The sequence below is a fragment of the Heptranchias perlo genome, chromosome 12, assembly GCF_035084215.1.
Source record: "Heptranchias perlo isolate sHepPer1 chromosome 12, sHepPer1.hap1, whole genome shotgun sequence".
NCBI lineage: Eukaryota > Metazoa > Chordata > Chondrichthyes > Hexanchiformes > Hexanchidae > Heptranchias > Heptranchias perlo.
In genome coordinates, this window is record NC_090336.1 from 20,812,568 (window position 1) to 20,828,636 (window position 16,069).

The following is a 16,069-nucleotide window of genomic DNA, read 5'->3' on the forward strand; positions in this document are numbered from 1 at the left end:
AAAAAGGAAGGTCTGTGATAGGACAGAGGGCAAGAGTGATTAAATGACAAACGGGATGAAGGTAATGGGTTAATAAAGACACAAAAGGTGGGTCCAGAGAAGGTGTTAATGGTTACAGCAGAACCATTGCCAGCATCCCCTGTCTGAGAAAATGGGAGCCGTGGCTATGATCTGAAGTTGTTGAAATCAGTTTTGAGGCCGGAAAGCTTTAAAGTGCCTAATCGAAAGATGATGTGCTGTTCCTCGAATTAGTTTTACATTCAGCCAAGAAGTCTATAATGTTGCCCTCTAGGTAGACATGAGTAACAGGTGCCATCTCCTTAGGGGTGAGATATGGTTTTAGCATATTCATGTGATAAGCAGTTCATGAAGGGTTACACAGACAAACTAGCCAGATGAGATCCTTGGAAAACATCATTGCAGAATTTGGGATAAAACAAATCCTTTTCAGAAATTATTGTCCGGTCCCTTAGGGAACCGACAGAATATCATAGTATCATAGAACGGTACAGCACAGGAGGAGGCCATTCAGCTCATCGTGCCCGTGCTAGTTCTTTGATAGAGCCATCCAATTAGTCCCACTCCCCTGCTTTTTCCTATAGCCCTGTAAATTTTTTCCCTTCAAGTATTTATCCAATTCCTTTTTGAAAGTTACTATTGAATCTATTTCTATCACCCTTTCAGGCAGTGCTTCCAGATCTTTACAACTCGCTGCGTAAAAAAATGTTGCCTTGTGTCACTGTATGAGAATTTGCTGGATTTATGTAGTCAAATGCCTGGGGAGTCACATTCCACCTCCACGCCTCATAGCCAGAGAAAACCGAACCAAGTACTATTTGGCAATTCTGTGACATTTAGAATAATAACTAGCATTTATATAGTGCCTTTAACGTAGAAAAATATCCCATGGGACCTCACAGAGGCGTAATTAGAAATAAATGGATGCCAAGCCAAAGAAAGAGATATTAGGAGTGGCTAAAAGCTTAACCAAAGAGTTTGGTTTTAAGGACGGTCTTAAATGGTAGAGGGGCTGAGGCAGGGAATTCTAGAGTGTGAAGGCACAGCTGTCAATGGTGGGACTGAGAGCCAGTGTAGATCAGGAAGAACAGGTGATAAATGAGCAGGACTTGGTGCAAGATAAGATACGAGTTTCAGACAAACTGAAGTTTATGCAGGGTGGAGAATGGGAGGCCGGCCAGGAGAGCAACAACAACAACTTGCATTTATATAACACCTTTAACATAGTAAAACGTCCCAAGGCATTTCGCAGGAGTGTTATCAAACAAAATTTGACACCGAGCCACATATGAGATATTAGGACAGGTGACCAAAAGCTTGGTCAAAGAGGTAGGTTTTAAGGAGCGTCTTAAAGAAGAGAGAAGTAGAGAGGTGGAGAGATTTAGGGAGGGAATTCTAGAATTTAGGGCCAAGGCAGCTGAAGGCACAGCCGCCAATGGTGGAGCGATTAAAATCGGGGTTACGCAAGAGACCAGAATTGGAGGAGCGCAGAGATCTCGGAGAGGTGTAGGGCTGGAGGGAGAGTACTGGAATAGTCCAGTCTGGAGGTGATGTAGGCATGAATGAGGGTTCCAGCAGAAGATAGCTGAGGCAGGGGCGGAGGTAGATGATGTTATGGAGGTGGATGTAAGTGTTCTTTGTAATGGCAAAGCTATAGAGTCGGAAACTCGGCTTGAATAGAATGCTGAGGCTGTAAACACTCCGGTTCAGTCTGAGATAATGGCCAGGAAGGGGGATGGAGTTTCTGGCAGAGGCCGAAGACAATAGAGGCTCAACCAAGACTGGATGTCGGAAAAGCAGGCTGACAACGTAGAGGAAGTGGAGGGATTGTGAGAGGTTGTACTATAGCCAAGATTTTCCTTTTATCTAACAACAGTCCATCCTGATCAGATTTACAAAGTTAATTATACAAGTAGGTCATAGCAATCGTTTGACATAAGAACATAAGAAATAGGAGCAGGAGTAGACCATGTGGCCCCTTGAGCCTGCTCCACCATTCAATAAGATTGTGGCTGATCTACTTCAACTCCACTTTCCCACTCTATCCCCATATACCTTGATTCCCTTAGTGTCCAAAAATCTATCGATCTCAGTCTTGAATATACACAACGACTGAGCATCCACAGCCCTCTGGGGTGGAGAATTCCAAAAATATTTGAATAGTAATCAGGAAGTTTTCTAGTGGGACATTACCACTTAACAGCTTTGCAATTAAATTATTAGCATATTACAGATGCTTTGCCTCAAAGGATTACTGTGGATCTTTTCTCTCTCGAGTCAATATGTTAACTTTTAAATGAATGTCTAAGCCTTGAGTATGACATTTAAAAAAAAAACTATTTTAAACCAGACAAACTGAAGAAAAAATAACAATTACATTTTTCATCACCATTGCCTCACAGTTTTATTTGGGTTAAGAAATTTTCCCATTATTTTATCCACCACCACACAAGTCAGAACTGAATTTGATGTTCACAGACGCCTGAATTATGTCTCTCACAAACAGCAATTCAAGAACAGTCCCCAATTTCCTGAGCCTTTCCTCGTGATTTAAATTCTTGGTACTCCAGTCATGTCTCAGTAATTGAAAAATCTTCTTTTGAAAATGATTTTAAATAAAAAGGGAAGTGCTAACCAGATGTTATTGTTGTTAACATGTTTTACTTTATTTTTAATCAAAGCTTTTATGAGAAGAAGACAGCTGTCCATGCGGCACTGTGCGATAACATCGATACCCGTACAGTGATGGAGGAGTTGCGGTCCCTTGTAAACCAGTCTAACACATACATTGCGGCAAAGAAAAGCAACAAGCAGTTACCAAATCGCATGCTGCTGAGGACCATCGCAGTCTACCTCACTGAGATGCTAAAGGTGAGACGGGGATGCACAGTGTGGTGTTACACTGGTCACACCCACATTTATCTGATCCTTCCTCTCTATTACCTTGGTAATCATGAATAAGGCTCTTTTGTTTACAGTTCCTGTTGTCTCATCAATAAATTATCAGTTGTTCGGTCTTTAATTGTTTTTAACTTACTTTCATCTGAAAATTGGCAAGCTGCGTCATTAGATTTCCTCAACTCATGCCACCTTTAATAGTCTCATGAGATTTGTTTCTACCTGTTATGCATGTCTGTTTTCTTTATTTTTCCAATTTTCCCATGCTGCAGCCAAAAGCACCCAACTGCTCCTAGATTATGGGGTCTCAGGGGCTGGCTATCCTCAAACACCTCGCCCAAGTGAGACCATCCTTCATGTGTGAGCCTAGACAGGTTTAGACACAGCTGTAATATCCTCCCTTAGGCTATTGGACCATGGAGGACATCACAGTCACGTATGATGCTGACATCTACATATGTGCACTTTCCAGCAAGAACCCTGCCTGAATTTCCCCCTCCCTAGCCCAGGGGCACTGATGCCAATTGCAGCAGCTCAACTACTCATCCTGCTAGTGAGTACCAGCTAATTCAGCACAGAGTGGGGATTGTACCTTTGATCTTCTGTTCGTGTGGGCCAGTATGAAATCAGGTAGTGTATTTACTAATTGAGTCATCAAGGTCATTCAAAGGAAGATAACCTAGATGGCACCCTTTGAATGTAGTGCCCAGGTGAATAAACAAACTGAACAGCCTTTGCTGGGTTTGATTGAAGGTGAAAGATTCAGATGAGCTGGAAGAATTGCACTTTTAAGGTGTGAATGACAAATAGTAATAATTATCAGGCTTTGTGTATGGGCCTGGGAGTCGGGGAGGAAGCAGTGATCTTCATTGACTCATTGTCCCCTTCTATTAATCAGATTTTTGGAGCAATAGAGGGTGAAGAACCAATCGGATTCCCTGTTGGAGGAGGCGGTCAAAATTTAAATGTAAGTTTTTTTTCAGTCTCTCCTATAAAAGAATCCAAATGAAGTATTTCCTACTCTTCACCCTTCAACAGTGAAGGAGAATACTGTAATTCAAGAAAAATTGTCACAATCTGAGCTTGCCAGCATTTTGACACAAAATAACATTGCTGATATATTTATGGGAAAAATAATTGTGCTGATCTAGAAAGAAAGAATAAATTTGCATTTATATATAGCACTTTTCATAACGTCAGGATCACCAAAGCACTTTTGAAGTGTAGTCACTGTAGGAAAATGTGGTAGCTAATTTGTGCACAATAAGATCCCACAAACAGCAGTAAGATAAATGTCCAGATATTTTTGTTTTTGGTGTCGATTGAGGTACAACATGTGAACAATAACGGACAGGAAAAGACCCTCTGGTCCAGCCAGCCTGTCCCACACAACTGCGATGCCTTGTGCATCACAATATATAGACTCTGCACCCCACCCAAAACCATGTGGTCTCCTGGGAGAGGCAAAAAAAAGATAAAGACACAGGCCAATTTAGGAAAAACGCTCTGGGAAATTCCTCTCCAACCCCCTTAGGTGATCGAAAATAGTCCAGCAGATCATTCTGGCCCTGATAATGCTATGCAGTACCTACCTTTTGTATGAGGCAATCTCCGCCCCAGCCAGAAACAGGTCCAGCTCTCACTTGAAGGAATTCAGTGAATCGGCAGCCTGTTCCAGAGGTAAAGGTATTTTCCAGGAGAATTTCCCTGTTCTTCCTCGAATAGTGCCATATATTCTTTTACATCCACCTGGGAGAGAAGATGGGGTCTCAGTTTAATGTCTCATCCAAAAGGCATCCACCAGTGCAGCACTTCCTCAGTCCTTCACTGAAGTGTCAGCCTTAATTATGTGCTCAAGGCCTGGAGTGGGGCTTGAACCCACAACCTTCTAATTCAGAAGCTAACACTCGGCCAAGTTTGGCACGTTACAGTATTACGCCGTTACTCTATAATCTTTAATAGGGGTGATAATCACTGTGTAATGATGCTGGGAAAAGCTGTCATCGTGTAATGGACCCGGGAAGAGCCGTCACTGTGTAATGAGGCCAGGAGAGAGCTGTCGCTGTTATGTGCCTGGGAGGGGCTGACACTACAGAACAGTCAGTCAGGTTCTGCTGCCTCTAACTCTTTTTTTGTGTTCTTCGTGCAGCTGGAAGCCACTGTGATGCCGTACCTGAAGGTGCTGTCAGATTTCCGTGAGAGTGTGCGACAAATTGCCCGTGAGAAGAAAGGTAGAGAACAGTGAATTGGCTCGTTGTATTAACATATTATGGGATGTGCCTTGCCTGGCTTATGGGTGTCCTCCCTATGCCTAACAATCTGTGGTCGAATCACTATTTGGAGAAGCTCCAGTTATGTCTTCGCAGAGCTTCACCATCGTGCGGTCTGACCAGAGCACTACACTTCCTCGACTTGTACTCTTACTTGTTTTGGCCATGTAGATCAGCACTTTATTTGCTTTGTTGATTGCTGCTCCGCAGTGTTGAGTGGCAAGTCGACTAAGACACAATTTTGATCCGTGGGGCATCGCACTCAACACTTTTCCCCCTACCCCAACATGACTCCCCTAACTAATTACTGCTACTTTCTACCCTTCAACCAATTTTTTTATCCCTTCTCAGTTTTACCCTGAATCTCCACCACTTTAAGCTTAAATAGCCTTTTGTAAGTAACTTTGTCAAATATTTTTAGGAAGTTAAGGTAGATGGCCAAGAAATTAATGTCCATCTCACATGCCGGGTATCCTGCTATCAAGAAACATAGCATATCAGATGCACAATATTATTGGAGCTACTATCAAGGTCATTACAGGATGCACTGGCAGTCAACCAACAGCTTACTGTTTAAAAGCACAACCAAATTATAGACAAAGGATAAAGATGCTGCCTGCAGTGCTAAACATACCGTGATACTGATCTCCTCTAGGCTATTTGGACAAAGTGATAACCCTTTCAGGAAAAAAAACTGCATATTCAAGAAGGAACAAGGCCTGTAATTGGGCATCAGCTTCTCCCACTGGCTATGCAATGTACTCCTGTAGGAGGAACTGTTAAGGATTCAATGGAGGTAATAAAATAAAGGCACCACAGAGCCAGTATAACCCTCCCTGAGCCCCTCCATCACAACCTGTCACATCTATTTTCTCTTTACAGATACTTGCTTACCAGCTGTATTTTCAACATTTTGTGTTTTTATATTGGATGGGGGTGTGTGTGTGGGTCAGGAGTGGGTGATGCTGGATTTTGGGTGGCCAGGTCGTAGTCAAGTCCAGTCCCACTTATCCATGCTCTGTTCAATTACACGATTAAACAAGTTAATGGTATGCAATCAGGAATGTGTTCCAGTAGTCCCACAACATTTCATCCAAACAGAAACTCTCTGCTTTCTCCCCCCAAAGTAATGAGTTTTTAAAAACATTTATAAAAACAAATCTGCTTTTGGTAAGAGGTAAAAGGTTGAGGGGGGTTGTGACTGAACAAAATACTTACATTTGTAAAGCAATTTATTATCACGCCATTGAAATGCCTCAAAGTGACTTGGAAGAGCAGTGTTGCGGGGAAATCGGAGGTTGAATAACAGCCCTGGTTGAGTTATCTGAATCACCAGTTCATGCCCATACAAGGTTGTAACGTCATTCGGTTCTGTTTCAAGTTTATTGAGATGCTATAACTTTGAAAAATTGGCTCAAAGCACGTTCATTATATGGACTGAAAAACTCGAGTTCTCAATAGGAAATGGTTATAAGGAGGAATTGGATCGCACATTCGGTTACTGTCCTTTGATCCCTGTGACCTGGGCGCTGAATCCAATTCAATTTGACTGGATGAGAATTTTGTGTCTCGCTATTTAGTCCTAGTTTGAGCAGTTTCAGCCCTGGTTCAGGTTGGTACAAACCCATAATGCAGAAATTAACACTGCAACAATCGTGGGCCAGCATGGGTAGCTGCTAGGAATAGAACTATCATACTGATGCAGCAGGAGGCACTCTTCTGAGGTTGGGGTTAAGACGTCTTGTTGGAACAGTGTAAAGAGAGCTTCACTCTCCATCTAACCCATACTGTACCTCATCTGGGAGTGCTTCATGGAACAGTGTGGAGGGAGCTTCACTCTGCTTGAGACTGATACAAGGGCAAAAAAAATGTGTTTCACAGCACCGATATCCCTCACCTTGATAAACATGCAGGAAGGGAAAGAAAATAGTTTAGAGTTGTGAAATGTTCTGTTAGAGGTACAGTCTGATTGACACTGTCTGAAATGGGTATGCATTGACTCAATCCTTTTGTGTTACAGTGAGTGAGGTTCTGCAGCTGTGTGATGGCCTTCGAGACGACATCCTTCCAGAGCTTGGAGTCCGTTTTGAGGACCATGAAGGTACTGAGCCTAACCTGCTGAGTCTAGTCAGCCTACAGGTTATCATCTATAGATTTTGCCAACTTCTATTTCACTGTGTCTGTTGTGAGATCGCCACTCACTTAACAAAATAATTGTGTCGCAACAGTACTGAACTTGAGAATCATCACACCATCTCCCATTCTTTCCCAATACCATGATACTGAGAAAAATTTATTTCCTCTTCGTCTTACCTTCCTTCTACGTCCTACAGGTTTTTGAAATCCAACTTGGCATCACCTGATCATGAGGTCTTGTCTTTTATCCCCCTCTTTTCAATCTTCAGCCAGGTTGCTCAATTTTTTAAAAAATTGTCACCACCCTCTCTGCTCCCTCCTGGGGATGGCCCGTGGTTTTCTTATCTGCCCCACTGCATTTTTTGATGTTGTGTCAACGGTGGATATGGCTTAGTGCATTCTCAGTTGGTAGCAGTTTGACTCGGAATGAAACTTCCTCTACTCCACTCCAACAATGGTCTCAGTTCCAATCTCCAGAAGAGCACTTCCTACTCCATCAAAATGGACAATATTGCTGGGAACCTTGGTTAAAAAATGTTCCCCCTGCCTATCCCAGGTGCTCCGAGGCTAATCATAATGCTCATAATTGATGCCCTGGCTAAGATCCTCTGATTTACATTGCTACGGTGCATTAACACACTGAGCTATTGAGGTAACTTCATGATGACTTTTAAAAAGAGAGTTGTTTCTATAGCTTGCCAAGTTAATGGAGTGAGTTGCTGAGTCACAGGGACCAAAAAAAGTACCAGGTTTAATCCCCAGCTCTACAGTTGGTTCTAGGGCTCTCGGTCAGGGAGGAAAAAAAATCAGCTCAAAGTCTTTATCCTCATTATTAACCAGTGATTTCTGTTAGAAAGTGTGTGTGTGTGTGTGTGTGTGTGTGTACACAACGAGTGAGGGCATGATCAGGGTAATTGAAGAGCCATGACCTGATTAATGTGGAACATTCTTTTGATAATTTTGTTCCTGTTCTATTCTGTCCTGTGGAAAAGCTAATGTTTAACATTTGACTGTCTGGCATAGTACTGAGCAACAGATTCCAGGATAGTAGTTGGCATGCTCAAATTGGCCTTAATACTCGTGGATTTGGGAGGGTGAGAAAAACATCAGCCTGGCTTTCTGCTCCTGATTCTGACCCCTGCTTGAAAGTACATGTGTTATGGGTGTTTATTGAGGGAAGGATCAGGATCAGCTGTATAGGATGGCAACGTTCTCTGACTATGCCTCAAACGTGAAGAATAGCCACTTGAGATAAGACTGCCCATTCCCATGGTACTCTACACCAACCAGTTAGCACCTTCAGAAGAGGAGGGAAGAGGAAGTCTACTTGTGAGGCTGAAGGGTTAGCTGTGCTGAGATAGGCTGAGGTTTGTTGATGGTTTAGTGTGTTTTTGCAGGGCTACTCACCGTGGTGAAGTTGGTGGACAGAGAGACGTTGCTGAGGGAGCGAGAAGAGAAGAAGAAGGTAAAATGCAACTCCATGGGTTGCTGATTTCTGTCATTTGGAGAGGTTAAAGTATCCAGTGGAACACACAGCAATGAACATTGCGTGATCATTAGCCCAGTGTGAGGCTCTTAGCAAACTGTCCCACATAAAGGCCCTGATATTTGCGGGGATGGAGTGCGGGGGGTGGCCGCAGTGGCCCAGAAATGCGGGTAACCCAGAGCTCCTGCCGACTGTAACAGTAGGATCTCATTTAAATTTTTTGTCCCTGATTCCCAGCCAACAGCCAGCCAAATTGAGACGCTGGCTGGCTGTCGGGCGGGTAGGCCTGCGGCACCAGGCCGCAGCCGGGGAGAGGAATGAGGGAGAAGATCTGGGGGGGTGGGTGGGGAGATGGTCACGGGTCAGGGAGGAGATCGGAATGGGGGGGCAGGGAGGAGTCAGGTTTGCTTGTTGGGCCAGAGGGAATTAAAATATTTAAAGAACAGACCCACCCAGAGGTGAGCACGTTAGAGGCGGGTTGGGGGGTCGGGTTTCAGATTTTTGAATTTTTAACCCACCGCCCATCTCCCACCTGTCCCCCCTAAGTCTTTGCCACCTTACAGAGAAATGTAACACCAGAAGGATCAATCCTTTCTCACCAGGTCCCTACAGCAGTTCTCTGTCAATTTTATACTGGGCAGGACAGGGAGACTGGTAGCTTGTTAATCACTTGGGGAGCAGGATTTTCTTTGAACTTGGCTCAAACTGAATGTCCCTTTTGTAACAGAGAGTCCAGTCAATGCACTATAGGGAAGCTTCAGTGAGGATGAGACACAGTGACAGATCAGAGCGACATGCACTTATGCTCACAAGTTGACGGGTTGCTTCATTTTTAAGTTTCACCAAAGCTGAGATTAACTTCCCTTGCCACACCCATGTAACGAGCGAGTAAAATTTTCCACACTGCTAAGGTCACTGTCAGATCCTTGTAGACTCACTGAACAGAGAGGACCTCAAGCTTTCAGGGACTGCGAGAGTCTAAATATTTCATTTTTAGTTTCTGATAAACGGAAATGAAATAGGCTGCTCCTATATTTTCAGAAACCACACAGATCAGGAGGTCTGTACTGAGTTAGCTAATTGCAGCCAGGGTTATACAGTTGTCCTACATGCCCTTAGTTAAGGGGAGGATAAAACAGACAGGTTTCTTGCTCCTTTGCGCTTTTCAGCCCTCCTCTTTCCCCGCCAACCACCCCCCCCCCCCCCCCCCCCGCAAGTGGAAAATCTGCATTTGTGAGGATCGGATCAGATCAGGCTCAGAGTGATGTCCTGCACATTGTAATACGCTGCTGATATTGCACAGACTCACACGTGGAGAGTGGTAATTTGGGCGAGGTACCAGGAGGCTTTGACACCTGTAGAACAAGAGCCAGCGCCTTCTTGAGAGAAAATTGAAAGAGGAAAATATGTCACAAAGGACTGATGTAACACGGAGACATATTGCGGTCTGAGAAATATTATAACCTGTTTCTTAAATAGAAAACATTGTGATAATTGCAGCCTTTCAACTGTGCTATTTCTTTAACAGATTGAAGAAGAGAAAAAGAGGAAGAAGGAAGAGGTAGCCCAGAAAAAGCGAGAACAGGAGGTGGGGACTTGACATAGGCAGTTAGCACAGCTGTACCAGTCTGTGTAGTTGGTTTTATACACCTTGTCTGACCTGTTCTGATGGGCATCATTTAAACTAAAAAAGAGGGAAGTAGAGAGCAAGAACCTGGCTGATTACTTACGTAACTCGGTGCAGATACTTCTATTTCACCTTTCTATTACCTTAAACTTCAACCTTGCAGTGAAGAGTCAACAGACTGAGACATTTATAGGAACAGGAGTAGGCCATTTAGCCCCTCGAGCCTGTTCCACCATTCAATTAGATCATGGCTGATCTACATCTTAACACCATCTACCCACCTTGGTTCCGTAACCCTTAATACCCTTGCCATAAAAAAATCTATCAGTTTTGAAATTTTCAATTGACCTAACCTCAACAGCTTTTTGGGGGAGTTCCAGATTTCCACTATTCTTTGTGTGAACAAGTGCTTCTTAAAACACCTCAATCACCCCTTAATCTTCTATACTCAAGGGAATACAAGCCTGGTCTATGCAACCTGTCCTCATAATTTAACCCTTTTAACCCCAGTCTGGTGAATCTGCGCTGCACCCCTCCAAGGCCAATTCCTGAGATGCGGTGCCCAGAACTGAATGCAGCACTCTAAATGGAGTCTAACCAGAGCTCTATATAACTAACATATCTTCACCCCTTTGTATTCCAGCCCCCTTCAGATAAAGGCCAACATTCCATTAGCCTTTTTAATTATTTTTTGGACCTGTCCACTAACTTTTAGTGATTTACATTAAAACAGCACTGGGTGCTGGAATCACAGTGTGTAGCTGAGTCATTCAGACGAGGAAGGTCCCAGGTTCGATTTCCAGTCTGAGCTGAATTAGTTGGGGTTGGAGTTGGGACACTACAATTGGCACTTCTAGGCTAGGACAGGGAAAAACAGCCAGAGGGTGTTTCAATTTCAATTCAATGATCCTTGCTAAAGAAAAATGTGCGTGTGTGTGGGTGTCGGGTGGCAACCGGATTGTGGGAGGTTAGGATTGTCACACACGTGTTTAACTTGTACCTATACCAATACATGCAACTGAAACTCCTGCTGAAGGTTTATAGCCTCCTTAACATTCTGATTGCGTTTACAGTGATCACCACTGACCTCCTCCCCTCCCCTCAGCTCCCCAAAACTTACAGGAATTGATTTTTTTTTTGTGGGACGTTCAACCCTTTAAGAGGGGTACAGAATCGCAGGAAAAGTTAATTCGGGATTTAGCAATATCTACTCATTGATGAACTCTCTCTTGGACAGGTTGAATCCTCAGATTGAATCATTTAGCTTTCCACACCACAGAATATCAGAGGATGGATCATGTACTCCATTTACAATACTTCGGCCTTTTAAAAATAAATCCAGTCACTCCAAATACGGATCAATAAAATTGCAGACTGTTCGATTCAGAACAAGTTGATAGGCTGCTCCCTCCCCCTTTGTCTGTCAAACTATTGTAGTTGGCAGCATGGAGTTGAACAAAGAATGTTGTGTTCCTTTAGTCCAGGTGCCAGTTTATCATCCTAACACACGCAGATCATGGGGAAATTGGTAATTTTGAAATGCAGCACTTGAAGTCTCTTATGCACTTTTGCTTTGTACAACAAAAGCCTCCCCATTCTTTCTCCATTCGAACAGCTGTTGCATATCTATAAAATATTTAAAATTTATGTGTGCATGTACTTCCTGTCTACAAAATCTTACTTCCTGTTGTCATGTTTGTCATACTTTTGTGTCAACATTTCCATTAGAAATTCCTTTGTCCAAGTTTATAATGGAAACCGTCTATGTAAATTTGCCATGAGATCAGAAGACAGTAAACTGGTGGCTGCAGTTGGGTAGTAGGGAACTGCCATGGCTGAAATCATTTCTCCTGAAACACTAAAGAGCATCAGAACTGAACAAATGAGAAAATGCAAGGGTTTTCTCTGCTCAGTAAACCAATCAGAAAACTCAGACGTAATTATTTTCCCTCAGCAATCCGAGAAACAGTGAAGTGAATGAATCATTCAGAAACCTGAGAGATGAGCCTATACTTCACCAATCAGACACTTAGCATTGCATTTCCCATTTATTGCCCCCACAAGGTAAGGCTGTGACTTACCCAGGCCACCCTGATCCTGTTTTGACCCCAGCCCAATTTCCTGGGTTGAGGGTCATTAAGCATTAATGGCTGAATCCCCATTGGCAAGCGCCAGAAGAGGCAGAAGTCACATTAAATTGGCAGAACAGACCCGAAGACTGTAACATCTGAGGGCCTCAGCTGACACCAAGGCCATCAGCGGATAAATGCTGGGTGGGGGGGAAATGGAGGGAGAAGAGGCCGTTATAAGGTCGTCTTGCTCCATCAGAGGAATTTGGGACTGTCTTGCTACTACCTGCTGCTACCGTCAGACTACACCTATACCCCACGTCAGCATTTGCATGCAGTAGGTGGGGAAGGACTGACAAGTTGGCCCAAATTTGCCCTCTTTTCTGCCACTATCTTGCTTGCCAGGACAGAAGATCCAGAAAAAAATACTTTGTAAGGACTAGCCACTTGTGAGAGGGCTGGCAGAGGTATAACATAATAACATAAGAAATAGGAGCAGGAATAGGCCACATGGCCCCTCGAGCCTGCTCCACCATTCAATCAGATCATGGCTCATCTTCGACTTCAACTCCACTTTCCTGCCCGATCCCTATATCCCTAGAGTCCAAAAATCTTTCTATCTCAGCCTGGAATATATTCAACAACTCAGCATCCACAGCCTCTGGGGTAGAGAATTTCAAAGATTCACAACCCCCTGAGTGAAGAAATTCCTCCTCATCTCAGTCTTGAGTGGCTGACCCCTTATCCTGCGACTATGCCCCCTAGATCTAGACTCTCCAGGCAGGGGAAACCTCTCGGCGTCTACCCTGTCAAGCCCCCTCATAATCTTATATGTTTCAATGAGATCATCTCTCGTTCTTCTAAACTCCAGAGAGTGTAGCCCCATTCTACTCAACCTTTCCTCATAGGACAACCCTCTCATCCCAGGAATTAATCTAGTGAACCTTCACTGCACCGCCTCTAAGGCAAGTATATCCTTCCTTAGATAAGGAGACCAAAACTGTACACAGTATTCCAGGTGTGGTCTCACTAAAGCCCTGTACAACTGTAGTAAGACTTCCTTACTCTTGTTCTCCAACCCCCTTGCAATAAAGGCCAACATGTCATTTGCCTTCCTAATTGCCTGCTGTACCTGCATGCTAACTTCTTGTGTTTCTTGAATGAGGACACCCAAGTCTCTCTGAACACCAAAATTTAACAGTTTCTCACCATTTAAAAAATATTCTGTTTTTCTATTCTTCCGAGCAAAGTGAATAACCTCTCATTTCCACACATTATACTCCATCTGCCACCTTCTTGCCCACTCACTTAACCTGCCTCTATCCTTTTGCAGACTCTTTGTGTCCTCCTCACAGCTTACTTTCCCATCTAGCTTTGTCTCGTCAGCAAACTTGGTTACATTACACTCGGTCCCTTCATCTAAGTCATTAATATAGATTGTAAATAGCTGAGGCCCAAGCACCGATCCTTGCGGCACCCCACTAGTTACAGCCTGCCAACCTGAAAATGACCCATTTATCCCTACTCTCTTTTCTGTCCAATAACCAATCCTCAAACCATGCTAATATGTTACCCCCAATCCCATGAGCTTTCATGTGGCACCTTATTGAATGCCTTTTAAAAATACAAATATACAACATCCACTGGTTTCCCTTTATCTACCCTGCTAGTTACATCCTCAAAAGGAGGATCATCCAGCAGGTCCAGAGATTACACAGGATAGTTTGTGGGGCGGGGAGGGTGTAAATACATATTGTGGAGCAGGCCAGCTGTACAAAGGGGTAGCAAAACACTGGAATGCTGAAGACTGATTCTGCCAGAGCAAACAATTATATATCCATTTGCTTTTGGTATACAGGATCATTTAACATAAATGCAGGAGAGGTTAAAGAAACACTGACTCTGACTGATTTGCACTATTCATCTCCCCACAGGCAGTGAAACTGGCCAAGATGAAAATCCCTCCCAGCGAGATGTTCAGATTAGAAAAAGACAAGTATTCCAAGTTTGATGAGAATGTAAGTATTAAAGGATTTGATGCAGAGCTTTACCCACTGCCTTAGGTAAAGACAGTGTCTAACAGTGGTATACAGACCAAAAAGACCTATGTTCAAACTCTGTATTGAGTTAGCTGATCACAGTCAGAAGAGCGGTTAGGGGTACAACAGTTAGTTTCAGCATCCCTCAGCAAGTGAGGGGAAAATCAGGCACGGGTACTGCTCCTGATCATTCTACAGTGACTCCTGCAGGAAAGTGTAAATGTGGGGGACAGCTGAGAACACGATCAGGCTCGGCTGTGATGCCTCCCATAACACAATATCCTTACCAACAAGGCTCATAGATAAAGAATGGCCACTTGAGCGAGGAACTGGAGGGCTGGTGGTGCTGGTGGAGCTGTAGCCCAGTTGGAATAAATATCTTAACAAGAAGAGGAAAAAGAGAAATTTGGTTAGAGGCCATTACCTACTTTTTCTGTCTCCTAAGGCATCAATTTTAATAGTTCCACAGATGCCAGCGCTCTCCAGTACCCCATCCAAATGGCCATTCTTCTTGTTTCAGGCTAGATAGTAAATGTCACTGGATTCATCAACTAGTGGGAAATCACAGTTGAACCTGACCCGTTCGCAGTCGATGTTCATACAAGTATACTCTCAACAGGAATCATTGGATAGCATTCGAGAGGAGGAACCCTGGCTGGATTTATTTTTCCCCTATCACCACCCCAACTGAGAACAGCTAACTCACTTGAGGTAGCTTTCTGGTCTGTAGGGACCAGCTAGTCACTTCCTTAATCAACTGAACCATTGAGGGAGCATTCATCTTCAGGCCATATTCACCTTCCTGTGCTTTGGACCCAAGCCTGAGCACCTGAACTCCCTGCTGTGGCCATTTCTTTGAAAACTTTAATCTACAGTTGTTGCACTTGGTGATCGTCTGTTCCATAAATCAAATCTAGTGCCTTGATTATGCGACAGTGTCGAGTATCATGATGTATTACACTTCTCTGACACAGCATCACCAGTACAACTCTGATGTTGCAGTGGCAATGTTTGAGAAAGGTAATCTCATACCCCCCCAGTAATAAGCCTGTGCATAGCAGCTGCTGCAGCTTTGATCTGTGCTGAGTTAGTTGATCTCGTCGGGAGTAACAGTGGTGACTAGTACAATTGGTTTTTGTGACCTAGACTAGGGAAAGGAAAATAAGCCAAGGTTCCCACCTCCTGATTGTATTCAGTGTCCCTTGCTGGAAAGCGTGTGTGGATGTCGGGTGAGTACAAGACCGGGCTCAGCTGTGATGCCCTCTACGATTAAATACTCTGCTGGTACTCACTATCCAGACTCACAAATGAAGATTAGCCATCTGAGCTCTGTACCAGAGCATAACTGATGGAACCGTACACTCCAGCACAAGTCAGCAACATTGGGGAGGGGGGCCGGGATTTAAAAATGTGAATTTCTAGTTGTTAAAATAGTTGATATTTCAAAGAAGCACAGTCATGGAAGAATTATTTCTCCTCTGGCTGCAACTGGACCTCTTCTTCACTGTTCGAGTTTCACGACACCT

At 43.7% G+C, this 16,069-nt stretch overlaps 1 protein-coding gene and 1 long non-coding RNA gene across 5 annotated transcripts in view; one reads left to right on the forward strand and one right to left on the reverse strand.

Annotated features, from left to right (window-relative positions):
- cars1 (cysteinyl-tRNA synthetase 1) overlaps positions 1-16,069 on the forward strand; it is an 81,191-nt gene that overhangs the window by 60,992 nt on the left and 4,130 nt on the right. For all 3 annotated transcript variants that reach the window (XM_067993739.1, XM_067993738.1, XM_067993740.1), the window contains 7 exons: positions 2,700-2,889; positions 3,815-3,883; positions 5,066-5,147; positions 7,207-7,287; positions 8,720-8,787; positions 10,337-10,396; positions 14,439-14,522. In XM_067993739.1, the coding sequence (XP_067849840.1) occupies positions 2,700-2,889; positions 3,815-3,883; positions 5,066-5,147; positions 7,207-7,287; positions 8,720-8,787; positions 10,337-10,396; positions 14,439-14,522 (634 nt within the window). The remainder of the gene's footprint in view (positions 1-2,699; positions 2,890-3,814; positions 3,884-5,065; positions 5,148-7,206; positions 7,288-8,719; positions 8,788-10,336; positions 10,397-14,438; positions 14,523-16,069) is intronic.
- LOC137327866 (uncharacterized) overlaps positions 1-16,069 on the reverse strand; it is an 80,996-nt gene that overhangs the window by 55,865 nt on the left and 9,062 nt on the right. For both annotated transcript variants that reach the window (XR_010964567.1, XR_010964566.1), the window contains exon 2: positions 4,509-4,665. This is a non-coding gene — a long non-coding RNA (uncharacterized lncRNA). The remainder of the gene's footprint in view (positions 1-4,508; positions 4,666-16,069) is intronic.